The following is a 13,611-nucleotide window of genomic DNA, read 5'->3' on the forward strand; positions in this document are numbered from 1 at the left end:
GATTCACAAGCATTAGCCCCTCCCATCCCGGTAATTAGCATACAGCGGCCGCGCCCCGCCCATAACACCCGCCCCGTCCAATGAGGACTTAGAATACCGCCCCCGGACAATTAACATATATCAGCCCCGCCTATCAACCGCTCCCCGTCCACTCAGGACACGAAGCCCCGCCTTCCCAGCCAATCAACAGCCATTATCCCCGCCCCCTTGCTTCTGATACGTCCATCGGAGGCTCTCAGCCCCGCCCCCGATGTTACATATACGGTAAGGGTGCTGACTGTTCTGCGCATGCGTCTGTCTGGCTGGCGCGCGTCCGCGGTGCGTGTGAGCGCGCCCGGGTGGAGGAGCCGCGCCTGCGCAGTGTGCAGCCGCTGTCCCGCTCCCCGCGGCTGGTGTGGAGGCGCCGTGCAGTGACTCAGTGGGTCCGGACGGCCGGCCCGCCGCCCCCCGCCCGCCCGCCGCCCGCCGCCCGCCGCACCCCGCACCCCCGACATGGCGGCCGTCTGGAGAGCCCGCAATTTTCTGGCCTGTGTCGTTCGCTTTTCCGACCGAGAACTGCAGTAATCCGGAGCCGCGTCCGTGCGCCCTGTCCGGCCGTGCGTGCCCGCGCTGCAAGTCGGCATGGTGAGGCGGCGGCCGGGCCCGGGGGGCGGGGGGGGGCGCGGTGGGTGGGGAGAGGGGAGGGCCCGGGCGTCGGTGCAACGTCTCCGCTCTGATTCAGTCCGCTGCTGTGTTAGAATCTGTCATCAAACGGCGAGGTCCATCGGGGGGGGGACATTCAGCTGATTCTGTGGGTGGGTTGTTTATATCTCGGTGTGTGTGTGTGGTGGGGGGGTGTGTGCGTATTGGGTGGGGTGTGTGTTGGGTGGGGGGTGTGTTTGGTGGGGTGTGGGGGTGTGGGTGTGTGTTGGGTGGGGGTGGGTGTGCGTGTTTGGTGGGTGGGTGTGTGTTTGGTGGGGGGTGTAGGTGTGTGTGTTTGGAGGGTGTGTGTGGTGGGGGGGTGGGTGTGTGTGTGTTTGGTGGGGGGGGTGTGTTTGGAGGGTGTGTGTGTGGTGGTGGGGGGGTGGGTGTGTGGTGGTGGGGGGGTGGGTGTGTGTGTGTGGTGGGGGGGTGGGTGTGTGGTGGTGGGGGGGTGGGTGTGTGTGTGTTTGGTGGGGGGGGTGGGTGTGTGTGTGTTTGGTGGGGGGGTGGGGGTGTGTGTGTGGGGGGGGGGGGGTGTGTGTGTGTGTGGTGGGGGGGTGTGTGTGTGGTGGGGTGGGTATGTGTGGCGTTTGGGGTGGGTGTGTTTTGGGGTGTGTGTGTGGGGGGGGTTGGCTGTATGTGGGGGGGGTGACTGTGTGTGTATACATGCAAACAAAATGCTGGAGGAACTCAGCGGGTCAGGCAGCATCTATGGAGAGGAATGGGCAGCCGACGTTTCAGGCCGAGACCCTTGTCTCTGCTGAGTTCCTTCAGTATTTTGTGTGTGTTGCTTCAGATTTGATCATCTGCAGAATCTCTTGTGTCTGGGTGAGGCTGGCTGTGTGTGTACATTTGTGTGTGTGTGTGAGGGGATGTGCCTGTGTGTGTGTGTTTATATCCACACAATCCCTGCATTTTGGCAGGTCACAAAAGCACACAAGAGAGCGACATTCATGACCTGAGTTTTGGAAGTATTGTTTCTGGCCCAATTCACCTGATGTTTTGTGTGTGTGTGTGGGGGGGAGGGGGAGTGGCTGTATGTGGGAGTTGTTTCTTTGTGTGTTTGTGTTTAAACGATCCGTGTATTTTGCCAAGTTACAAAAGCATACAGGATAGCGACATTCATTACCTGAGTTATTTGGAAGCAGGGTTTCTGGCCCAATTCACCTGTGGCTATGGGCATTGTGTGTGTATGTATGTGTGTGTACTTCTAAACAATCCATGCATTGCCAACTTATAAAAGCACGCAGGAGTCATGACCTGAGTAGTGTGTCTGTAAAGCCCCCCTATGTGTGGCCCAGTTTGTGATTAAACTGCCGATCAAGGAGAAAGCTGCAGATGTGATTGCTGCTGTGCACATCTGCCCAATGTAAGCATGTTGATCGGGAGGAAGAGGTCTGTGGTAGTGGTGTCTGCTGATTCCATTGTTACTGAAGTCTGCAGGGATTGGTATTGGTTTATTATTGTCACTTGTACTGAGGTACAGTGAAAAACTTGTCTTGCACACCGTTCATACAGATCAACTCAGTACATTGAAATAGTACAAGGTAAAACAATACAGAATGCAGAGTAAAGTGTCACAGCTACAGAGAAAGTGCAGTGCAGGCAGACAATAAGGTGCAAGGTCAAAATGAATTAGATTTGTGAGGTTATGAGTCCATTTTATTGTACTTGGGAGCCATTCAATAGCCGTAGCAGTGGGATAGAAGCTGTCCTTGAGCCTGGTGGCACGTGCTTTCAGGTTTTTGCATCTTTTGCCTGATGGGAGAGGGGAGAAGAAGAATGTCCGGGGTGGGTGGGGTCTTTGATTATGTTGGCTGCTTTACCGAGGCAGTGAGAAGTATAGATAGAGTCCATGGAGGGGAGGCTGGTTTCCGTGATGTGCTGAACTGTGTCCACGACTCTGCAGTTTCTTGCGGTCCTGGGCAGAGCAGTTGCCATACCAAGCCGGATAGGATGCTTTTATGGTGCATCGATAAAAGGTGGTGAGTGTCAAAGGGGACGTGCCAAATTTCTTTAGCCTTCTGAGGAAGTAGAGGAGCTGGTAAGCTTTCTTGGCCATGGTGTCTACGTGGTTGGACCTGGACAGGCTATTGGTGATGTTCACTCCTTTGAACTTGAAGCCCTCAACCATCTCAACCTCAACACCGTTGATGTTAACAGGTGCATGTACACCGCCCCCTTTCCTGAAGTTAATGACCAGCTCTTTTGTTTTGCTGACATTGAGGGAAAGGTTGTTGTCATTGACACCATGTCACGAAGCTCACCTATCTTTGCAAGGTGATTTGCCATCTGACTTACACCTCAGGAACTTCAAAAAAAGTAAGCAAGGATTATTTCTAATATCTGGAGCACTATCTGAGCAAGATGTAAATTGGTCGAAGGATAAGCAGTCTAGGGAGGAGAAGATGAGCTGCAGGAGTGGAGTGAAGTTCCGTGTCATTGAACACTGACACCGATGCTGGGACTGGAGAGAACTTTATTATAGTGACAAGATCCACCGTAAATAAGGTTAGACCTGCAAAACAAATCTGTTTTTACAAATGCTAAATGAAGCCCTATGAAATTAACTGTTGTGACATCGCTATAAATACAAAACAACTCCTTGTTTTTATAACACTATCTGAAAGGTACCTTGCTAGCTTGATTAACAAACACATCAATTAAATATAATTGCACTCCAATGTCATAGCTAAGGAATGAACTCGAGCATATTGTTTTCCTAAGACAGTGGGACCTTTCTGGTCTACTTGAAACAGTTTCCTGGAAATCTAAGTGTAGTAAAACTCCAATTATCCACTGTCCTATTATTTGGAAATCCCAATGGTTTGGTACATGGCTTGGTGGCTGATGTTTACCGTACTCCCTGGAGCACCATTTCTTGTGCTCTCTTGAAATTCACTGGTAAATTTATTGTACTAGAACAGTACAGCACAGTACAGGCCCTTTGGCCCACAATGTTGTGCTGACCTATATAAACCTACTGCACGATCAATCTGAGCCTTCCCTCCCACACAGCCCATAACCCTCCATTTTTCTTACATCCATGTGCCTATCTAAGGGTCTTTTAAATGTCCCTATTGTATCAACCTCTACCACCACCCCTGGCAGTGCGTTCCAGGCACCCACCACTCTCTGTGTAAAAAAAAACCTACCTCTGACATCTCCCCTATACCTTCCTCCAATCACCTTAAACGGATGTCCTCTGGTATTGGCTTTTGCTGCCCTGGGGAAAATGATGCTGGCTGTTCACTCAATATATGCCTCTCATAATCTTGTAGACCTCTATAAAGTCACCTCTCATCCTGCGCTGCTCCAAAGAGAAAAGCCCTAGCTCACTCAACCTATCCTCATAAGACATGCTCTCTAATCCAGGCAGCATTCTGGTTAATCTCCTTTGCACCCTCTCTATAGCATCCATGTCCTTCCTATAATGAGGCGACCAGAACTGAACACAATACTCCAAGTGTGGTCTGACCAGAGTTCTATAGAGCTGCAACATTACCTTGTGGATCTTGAACTCAATCCCCTGACTAATGAAGGCCAACACACCATATGCCTTCGTAACCACCCTATCAATTTATGCGGCAAATTTATGGGATCTATGGGTGATATTTTTAAAAGTTTGTACTGAGAATGTGTTGGAGTATTAATAGGAATAACATCTAACAACCTGGCCCCATCAAAATGTGCCAGATTAACTGAGTTTTCCCAAAATCTGAGGGATTTGGGGGAAATTAGAACTATCTCCGTAATCACTTCTTTTAGGATTCAAACAATTAATTCCATCAGGACCTAGAGACTTGTCAGCTTGCTACTCTGATAATTTGCTTTGTACCACTTCCATTCTTATGACTGTGAGCTGAGGCACTGAAGCTGGTTGATGTAAAAGTTCTTTGTTCATCATGACAAGCTGGCATTCTCTTAGAGACCCCCTCAGTAGAGTCTCCTGAACTCAAACTACATCCAGGATAAAACTCAAAGTATATCCAAAGATAACAGCTGGTGATTCAATACAATTTCAGTAGCTACAGTGACATTGTTTACTTCAGTATTTTGAGTCTGACAAATAGTTCCATTGATTTACACTTTTACTACACTGTAACTGACAAGACACCTCTGAATGTTCAAGCACCTTTGGGACAAAGTAATTCACTAAAAACTTCTGAGGGCACAGAACCCAGTCACCCAAGATCAGTGCTGTGAAGGCTGACTCTCTGGATACACAAAGCCTTGCTAATAAGGTCGAGCAACGTACACCATACAGGAATCAAGAATATAGAATTATCCTCTGGATAAACGGAAATCTGTGATACAAAGCTGAGCTCATAAAGACTACAGAATAAGCTGAATTTGTAACTCCTGACTTCTAACTTCAGCTTCCTCCCCACTGCCATCAGGTTCTTGAAACGACCCAAAGAACTCTAATTCTACCTCGGACTATAATTTCCCTCAGCTTGCACTGAAGTTGTAATGTTATCTTTTGTTTATTGTGTTTTTATGTAATTTATGTTAATTTAAATTTATGTAATTTCTGTTTGACGTGTCTGTAATGCACTGTGCTGCTGCTGCAAAAACTGATTTTCATGGCGTTTATACCCTGTGTGCACATGCCCAAGACAAACTTGAACTTAAAATGAAAGACCATTTGTAATTCACAAGGAAATAGTAGATTGATACATGTTTCCATGGCCGACTTATCCAAGGCAAATAGTTCACAGAGCAAGCAGCATACGTTACCTAGAACCATGGCACAGTTGCCAGTCAATAACAGCATGGCCTAGGTAGCCAATCAGGAGTTGATTCTGCACCCACACAACTGCACACGAAAGCTCTTGCTGTGACTCAGGAATTGAAAGGGAGGGAGGAGTTATGTGAATATTACAGGCATTAATTCAAACCGGAACCAGTCTTCGGTTCTAGTGTGGTTACACAAGCAGTAACCAGTTTGAAGTTAAAAGGACAGCTTTGTAAACAAACAACGTTGTCTGCAGAGGACAGGTTATTCAGAGATATGGGTTGTAAACTGATGTGATCGCGAGGTATTCTCGTCTGCATCAACCAAACGCAAGACAATGGGGTATGTAAAATGGCTTACATCAAAACAGGCATCAGATACCTTCAGCAATGTTATTCTGCATCATTGTGATATAGATCAAGGAAGTCTTCAGACCAGCACAATGCAGTCAGATGCACATTTGCTCTATCAATAATGCTTGTAATATCCTTCCTGCCATATAAATATTTCATTAAAAGTCTCTTCAACACAGATGTACACTGGTAGCCATTGCCTGCTGGTGCACGAAATTCAAAAGAGCTTCTTAAGAAATAATCAGCTTCTCGTAATTAGATTGTTTAGAGCTTCATTATATTTACTCAGAACTTGCTGAAAGTGAACAAGACGTGAGGGTACTTTGGAAGTGATTTCCTTCAATGCCTTTCTATTTTCTGTGTCCCAGCTATTCCTTCAGTGAATCAGGTGAGGCCGTGCCTTTGACTGTTATCAAGCTGTATTATCCTTGACTGTGTTTCTCCTTCGCCTGTCGGTATGGCACTCACAGTCGTGTTACCAGCACCGCGATGCAGGACATACAGTCCTTGGGTCAGATCCGGTTCACACTGTTCCTGTCCGGAGGCTAGCTGTACTGGCAGTTCCAGCCATGGTCCTTGGGAATCTCAAGGACGTCCCCTTCGCAGAATGAGGAGGAGGGCTGTGGTGGCTGTAGCTGAAGATGAGCACTTGAAATGCCATGGCACAGAAAACTACGGGCCAAGTGGAAGTTGGTTTATTATTGTCACATGCACCAAGATACAGTGAAAAGCTTTTGTTTGCGTGCCATCCAGGCAGATCAATCCATTCATAAGTACATTGAGGTAGTACAAATGGAAAAAAAATGCAGAATATAGTGTTACAGTTTACAGTGAAAGTTCACTGCAGGCAGACATATAAAGTGCCAGGGCCCTGACGAGGTAGATTGAGAGATCAAGAGTTCAGCCTTATCGTATAAGAAAGAGGGCTGTTCAAGAGCCTTATAACAGCAGGATAGAAGCTGCCCTTGAGCCTGGTGGTACGTGCTTTCAGGCTTTTGTATCTTCTGCCCGATAAGAGGGGGGAGAAGAGAGAGTGACCGGGGTGGGAGGGATCCTTGATTATTTTGGCTGCTTTCCCAAGGCAGTGAGAAGTGTAGATAGAGTCCATGGAGGGGAGGCTGGTTTTTATGGTAGACTAGGCTGTGTTCAGAACTATTCTCAAATCCTTGCGGTCTTGTGGCAGAGTGCTGAGAAATGGGAATGGTACCGATCGGTACTTGTAGGTTAGCATAGATGTGTTGGACCGAGGGTGTTGTATGAGCGTATAACTGTAAGGCTTAAGGTTGGACTTCACTCACTGCATTGTCTACCCAGTGCCTGCCCGATAATGGGACCCAGCGGTTACATTTGGCTCTGTTTGATCTTTTGGACCATAGTCCAGATCATGTTCCATATGAAGCCGTAGACTCAAGTGTATTGTGATAGAGGTCTGTCACTTAAAAATAAAAGTTACGATACTGGTATCTTGCTGTATGATGAATGCAGTCCTGGTGGAATAGGTGTCTCTCTGTGTGCAACTGGCGTACAGTACTGATAACAGCAGATCTGGCAAGGTGCAAAGGAGCACTGGAGATGTTGTGCCAGTGAAGAAGTCATCAAGAAGGCACTGAATGGAAGAGTGAAGATTGTGGCATTTGTGTCTTTAAACACATGGATATTATTAGTTTTGCATGATTGTAATAAATATATTTCTTATGAGCAGCTCTCAGAAGTAATTTAAATTGTAAATCTGGGCCTCCTTGCGAAAAAAAAAGTGCTGAACGAAAGCAAGTCAGGGGCAAAATTGACCTTGGTGTGGGCTGTGCTTCTCTCTAAGCACCACACCCATTTCTCCTGTGATTGTTTTAAATGTCCTTCATTTTCTTTAATCGATTACCAATACTTCACTGTTTCCCGACCGATTCCAAGCCCTGATGACCCTCTTTCCAGCTGGAAGAGGTGCACAGGCGACCCCCACATTACTGCTGTTCAGGTGACGGAAATTCACACTGAAAGAATTCACAAATCACCACCCACAAATTTGACGTACGGAATAAAATTTGCTCTCTCAGAATTGATGTGGGGAGAAAAATAAATAAATAAACACAAGGTTAATTTTTTTCAACTCTCGTCTCTCAACTCATGCAGATGACGTGGCTTCACATTATGGAAAATCACGGTACGGACTGTTGTCCAGGAATGCAAATCTCAATCTATAATTTTGTAAATGATGCACTTATCTGCTTGTAAATTGTTTATTTCAGTAACTATCTCTGTTAAAGTTAGCTGTTAATTCATAGCTACATGCAGTTTCACATTTGAATGTACTCTTCTGATACAGTTAGTCTAGTTGTCAGAGAGGCAGGCATGGTAGTGTAGTGGTTAGCGTAACGCTTTACAGTGCCAGTGACCCAGGTTCAATTCCCGCTGCTGTCTGTAAGGAGTTTGTACGTTCTCCCTGTGTCTGCGTGGGTTTCCTCCGGGTGCTCTGGTCTCCTCCCACATTCCAAAGACGTACGGGTTAGGAAGTTGTGGGCATGCTATGTTGGCGCTGGAAGCGTGGTGACACTTGCAGGCTGCGCCCAGAACACTCTACGCAAAAAGATGTATTTCACTGGGTGTTTCGATGTACATGTGACTAATAAAGATATCTTAGTTTCACACAATCTGAGAAGCCTTTGCAAGCTTTGTCCTTCGCTGTCAAAGCTGTAAATCTATTTTTGAAACAATGCAAACTCAATAGTTAGTTCCAGTACATAACTCTTGGCCAACTTTCTGCTGCAATGCAGAGAATTCTGCATTATTGTAGGTGCCATCTTTTAGATGAGTTGTTAAATCAAGGCCTGGCTGTTCTCCCAGGTGTGCGCAGAAGTTCTGAAGGCATTTTTTGTTTTTTTAGACATTGTAGAAGTTCCCTGCTGTCTTATCTAATGTTCCTCACTTAATGTTTGTTTCTAAAATAAAGTGTTATTTGGTGGTTGTCATCATCACGTTATTGTTTGTGAGAGCTTGCTGTGTATAAATAGGTTACTGCATTTCTGATATTACGACAGTGATGTCGTGTCAAAAGTTTTCCATTAACTGCAAAGCACTCTGGGCATTTGAAAGGTACTATATAATTGTCAATCTACCTTAATAAGGAAAGAGCTGCTCGTTCTAAAAATCTGAGTGCATGTCAGAAATGAGGAGTCAGGAATGGCCACAGTGCTGTGTGCTTCCTTTGGTGATTATTCTGGTTAATTATGACTGGGTTTAGTTCACCAAGGGAAATGGCAGTGTTTCTTGAGTATGAGGTGATAAGCTTGTCAACTCGTCTTAGATTGTGTGAAACTTGTGTTTCGAACCCTCGTCTGACAGCCAGACCAACTGTAACAGGAGAGTCTGCTAAACAAAATTTACACGTGTCAGTCTGGAAGAATATCAACAGAATGTGAAGTCTGACAGCTAAAGTCAGTGTGAAATTCAGCTGAGCATTCTGTGCACATAGAGCATTTTCTACCTCAATATCACAGTAAGTCATCAGTTTCTGTTTAAGTACTCAGTACAAGGGCCACGCAGTGTGATATAAACAGTGCACAGTCCTTCTGGTGACTGTACTCTGGTAATGTCACAGTTTAGACTTGGTGACAATAAGATGCTGGTGATATATTTCCAAGTCAGGATGGGGTGCAGCTTTGAGGTAAATATGTGGGTCATGGTATTCCCATGGTGTTGCCCTTCCTTGTGGCTACGACGTGGATTTGGGAGGTGTAGCTTAGGCACATTATTGCAATACATTTTGTAGGTGGTATATAGAGCAACACTGTGCATCAGTGGTAGTACAACTGTTAGCCCCACTGCTTTTAGCCCCAACCCCGCAGGTTCAGTCCTGACCTTGGGTACAGTTAATATGGAGATTGCACACGAGTGGGATTCTGTTGGATGCTCCAGTTTCTTCAGAGGTGTGCCGGTGGGTTAATTGGTTTCTGTCAAATACACCTTGGTGTAGGCTAATTGCAGATTGAATTCGCAGAGGGTTGGAGTAAGTGGGGATGTTGATGAGCATGTGCAATAAAGAATAAGGTACAAAGAAATAAGAAAAGGGGGAATGGGATTAATGGGATTGCTCCCTTGGGAGCTGGCATGGAACTGATGGGCAGAATGGCCATTTTCTGTGAGCACCGCAGAAGATAAATATAAGGCAGCAAGTGAAATTTAATACGGGCGAACTGATGTATCTTTGGAGAAACATTGAGGAGAGGCAGTATAAATTTAATGATATAGTTTTAGAAGGGATACAAGAGCACAAAGATTTGAGGTTCTGTCTGCACACAGTTTAACAGATGCAGGGATATGCAGGATGTTCCAAACCTCTGTTCAATCTGTCAGAGGTAAAATACTGGAATGTTACCAGGAGTGAGGGGTTTCAGTTGTGATACAGACAGGGAAGCTCGAATTGCTTTCTTTAGTGCAGAGAAAGTTAAGAGTGGATATATTGTGTTTTGATGGCAGAGATGCCAATCTGTCTCTTTTGCACTTCACCTCAGAAAGATTTGTTTTTTCAAGAGACAACTCCCACATTGTCCACTGAATTATTAGCATTGAATGACATTGATTTGTTTTATAGTTGTATTATTCCCCCCACTTCCCCTCATTCCCTACCCTCCCTGTGCCTTTCTAGCTCCCTGCCCTCATTGCCACACCAGGGCTCCACAGCGAGAACAGAAGGGACCAGGGAGTACACGTGCACAATTTGCTGAAAGCGGCCATGCAAGTAGACAGGGTGGTGAGGAAGGTGTTTATCATGCTGGCCTTCATCTGTCAGGGCATCAAGTTTAGGAGTGGGGACATGATGTTGCAATCATAAAAGCACTTGGAGTACCGTGTACAGTTCTGGTCACCCTGTTATAGGAACTGGAGAGGGTGCAGAAGAGATTTTTGAGGATGTCGACTGGACCAGAGGGCCTGAGTTATAGGGAGAGGTTGGCCAGGCTGGATCTTTATTCCTGGAAGTGTGGCAGAACGAAGGGTGACCTCATAGAAGTTCATAAAATCATGAGGGGTAGGGATAAGGTGGTCGGTAATAGTCTTTTCCCCAGGTTTGGCGAGTCCCTAACTAGAGGGCACAGATTCAAGATAAGAGGGGAGAGATTTAAAAGAAACCTGAGAGGTAACTTCTTTACACAGAGGGTGGCAAGTACCTGGACCAAGCTGCCAGAGGAAGTGGTCGAGGTGGGTGCAGTTGCAACATTGAAGGGGCATTTGGATAGGTAGATGGAGGGAGGGGCTTGGAAGACTTTGGGCTGAACCCAGGCAACTGGGACCAGCAGGGAGGATGCTGTGGTCAGCACGGACCAGTTGGGCTGAAGGGCCTATTTATGTGCTGTATTACTCTATGACTGTATTCTGCATTCTGTTATTGCTTTTCCCTTGTACTACCTCAGTGCACTGATGTAATGAATTGATCAGCATGGATGGTAGGCAAAACAGTTTTTCGCTGTACTTGGGTACATGTGACAATAATAGACCAATTTACCAACAGAATATGCAGGTATCTGGCAAACTTTTTTTAAAAAAAAACCTAAATATAAACAGAGAATTGGGAAGTAAAATATAGGAGGTCAGTTTTACAGTTCAAATGATAGCAGACCCACGTAAGCTTATCAAGAAGGGGCCAGATGATACTTCATTTTTTTTCACTTTTCAAGGAGAGAAAAAAGATCAAGGTAAATTCGTGGAATAGTACTTTAGTTTGTACTTTGTTTCCTCTGTTTAATTATATATAACATTACATGTCTGGCAGTGCTTCACACACCAGTTTCAAATCATCTTTGGAAAAGCTGATGTATGCAAAGGGGTAGAACATTCTGTTCAGATTATAAAGTCCTATGGTTACAGCCTCATGCTAAGCATTTTCTTTTGTGTAATGGAGTACTGGGCAAAATGGATAGTTTAAGAGGTATCTTAAACGTACAATAAAATGTTTGGATTGTATAAGCCTATTTTAAAATGTTTTTGATGCGTCATAGTGTTTTAATATTCCTCCTGCAGTGGAGCAGTGTTGTAAAAATTGTTAAAGCAAATACAATATGGCAACAGGTTGAAGTGCAAAGCATAGTAGCTTTGTATTCCTGGGCGCTAACATATCAGATGACCTACCCTGGGCCCAGCACGTAGATGCAATCACAAGGATTGCGTGCCAGCGTCTTTGTTAGAAGGTTAAGGAGGTTCGGCACGTCACCGAACACTCTAACAAACTGCTGAAAGTATCCTGACTGCTTGCATTACGGTCTGGTACAGCAATTCGAATGCACAGGAAAGCAAGAAGCTGCAGAGAGTAGTGGACTGCGCCCAATATATCATGGGCACATCCCTCCCCACCATCGGCAGTATCTACAGGAGGCGCTGCCTCAAGAAGGCAACATCCATCATCAAAGATCCCCACCATCCAGGCCATGCATCTTCTCGCATCTACCATCGGGCAGGAGGTACCGAAGCCTGAAGTCCCACACCACCAGGTTCAGGAACAGCTACTTCCCTTCACCCATTCAGTTCTTGAACCAACCGGCACAACCCTAATCACTGCCTCATGTGTGGCAACATTATGACCACTTCGCACTACAGTGGTCTTTGTTTCATTTTTGTTCTGATTGTACACTTTCTTGTAAAAATTGTGTATAATTTGTTTTTCTTGTGAATGCTGCTTATCTGATGCTCTGTGCCTGTGATGCTGCTGCAACTAAGGTTTTCATTTCACCTGTGCACACATGCATATGACAGTAAACTCGACTTTGACTTTGGTCAGTTGTCAAAATGAAGCTACCTACGAAGAATATGCTGAAAAAGAATTATATTTAAAGTGTGCCATCTATAAAGGTCAAGGCACTAATTTGGATCATGATGTCATGTGGGAAGCTGATAGCAGGCAACAGAACAAGTATGTGAAATCTGCTCGGAACATGTTAATAAAGTATTGTATTTGAAACAAGTAAGTTAGGGGTAGAACAGTTGAGAGAGGGAGTATGAGGAGGGTTGAAACATGTCACTGAAGCAAATGTGACAGAGTGCCAGTTAATTAATGTGAAAGTTCCATTCAAAGAGCAGCTTCATCTGCAGAAAAGCCAAAAAGGATGATCCAAGTATCTCAATCTGCAGAAGCAATAGCCGTGGTAATAAAACATAAGATGTGTTTTTCAAAGGAGCAGCAGAAAGATGGTTTAGAAGAATGTGAGTTAATATGTAAGATCAAAGAGAAAAAGGGTGGGGGGGGGGGTCAGAGGGAGCAAGAAGGAAGAGAGCCTCCAGTCAACATGTTTCAGAGTAGATGTGGCAAAGTTGTTTCCCATGGTAGTGGAGTCTAGTACAAGAGGGCACGACTTCAGGATTGTAGGGCGCCCATTCAGAACAGAGATGCGGAGAAATTCCTTTAGCCAGAGAGTGGTGAATCTGTGGAATTTGTTGCCACGGGTGGTTGTGGAGGCAAAGTCATTGGGTGTATTTAAGGCAGAGATTGATAGGTATCCGAGTAGCCAGGGCATCAAAGGTTATGGTGAGAAGGCAGGGGAGTGGGGCTAAATGGGAGAATGGATCAGCTCATCATAGAATGGCAGAGAAGACTCGATGGGCCGAATGGCTGACTTCTGCTCCTTTGTCTTATGGTCTAAGTCACTCAAAAGTCGAGCTTTGAACCAACTGTGACTTTGTGTTTTAAGTATTTGTAATCTGCCGTGCTGATAATCAATGAACTTGATATACACCCATGTCCCCATGGTTATATCTTGGAGTCCCAAACAAGTCTTTTGCAATTAAATCTTGAAAGTAAAATAAAACTTAACATTGGCAAATCTTACAGATATCCTCAAATAAACCCTTTGTCTGGTG

The 13,611-nt window shown here is 45.4% G+C and overlaps 1 protein-coding gene across 5 annotated transcripts in view; it reads left to right on the top strand.

Moving 5' to 3' along the window:
• The first annotated feature begins 312 nt into the window (after positions 1 to 312).
• Positions 313 to 13,611, top strand: part of fbxo9 (F-box protein 9) — a 68,303-nt gene continuing 55,004 nt past the window's right edge. For 4 of the 5 annotated variants that reach the window (XM_052024195.1, XM_052024192.1, XM_052024193.1 and 1 more), the window contains exon 1: positions 313 to 624. In XM_052024195.1, the coding sequence (XP_051880155.1) occupies positions 622 to 624 (3 nt within the window). In that variant the 5' untranslated portion in view covers positions 313 to 621. The remainder of the gene's footprint in view (positions 625 to 13,611) is intronic. The other variant, XM_052024191.1, reaches the window with a different exon arrangement.

This window comes from Pristis pectinata, chromosome 10 (assembly GCF_009764475.1).
Source record: "Pristis pectinata isolate sPriPec2 chromosome 10, sPriPec2.1.pri, whole genome shotgun sequence".
Taxonomy (NCBI): domain Eukaryota; kingdom Metazoa; phylum Chordata; class Chondrichthyes; order Rhinopristiformes; family Pristidae; genus Pristis; species Pristis pectinata.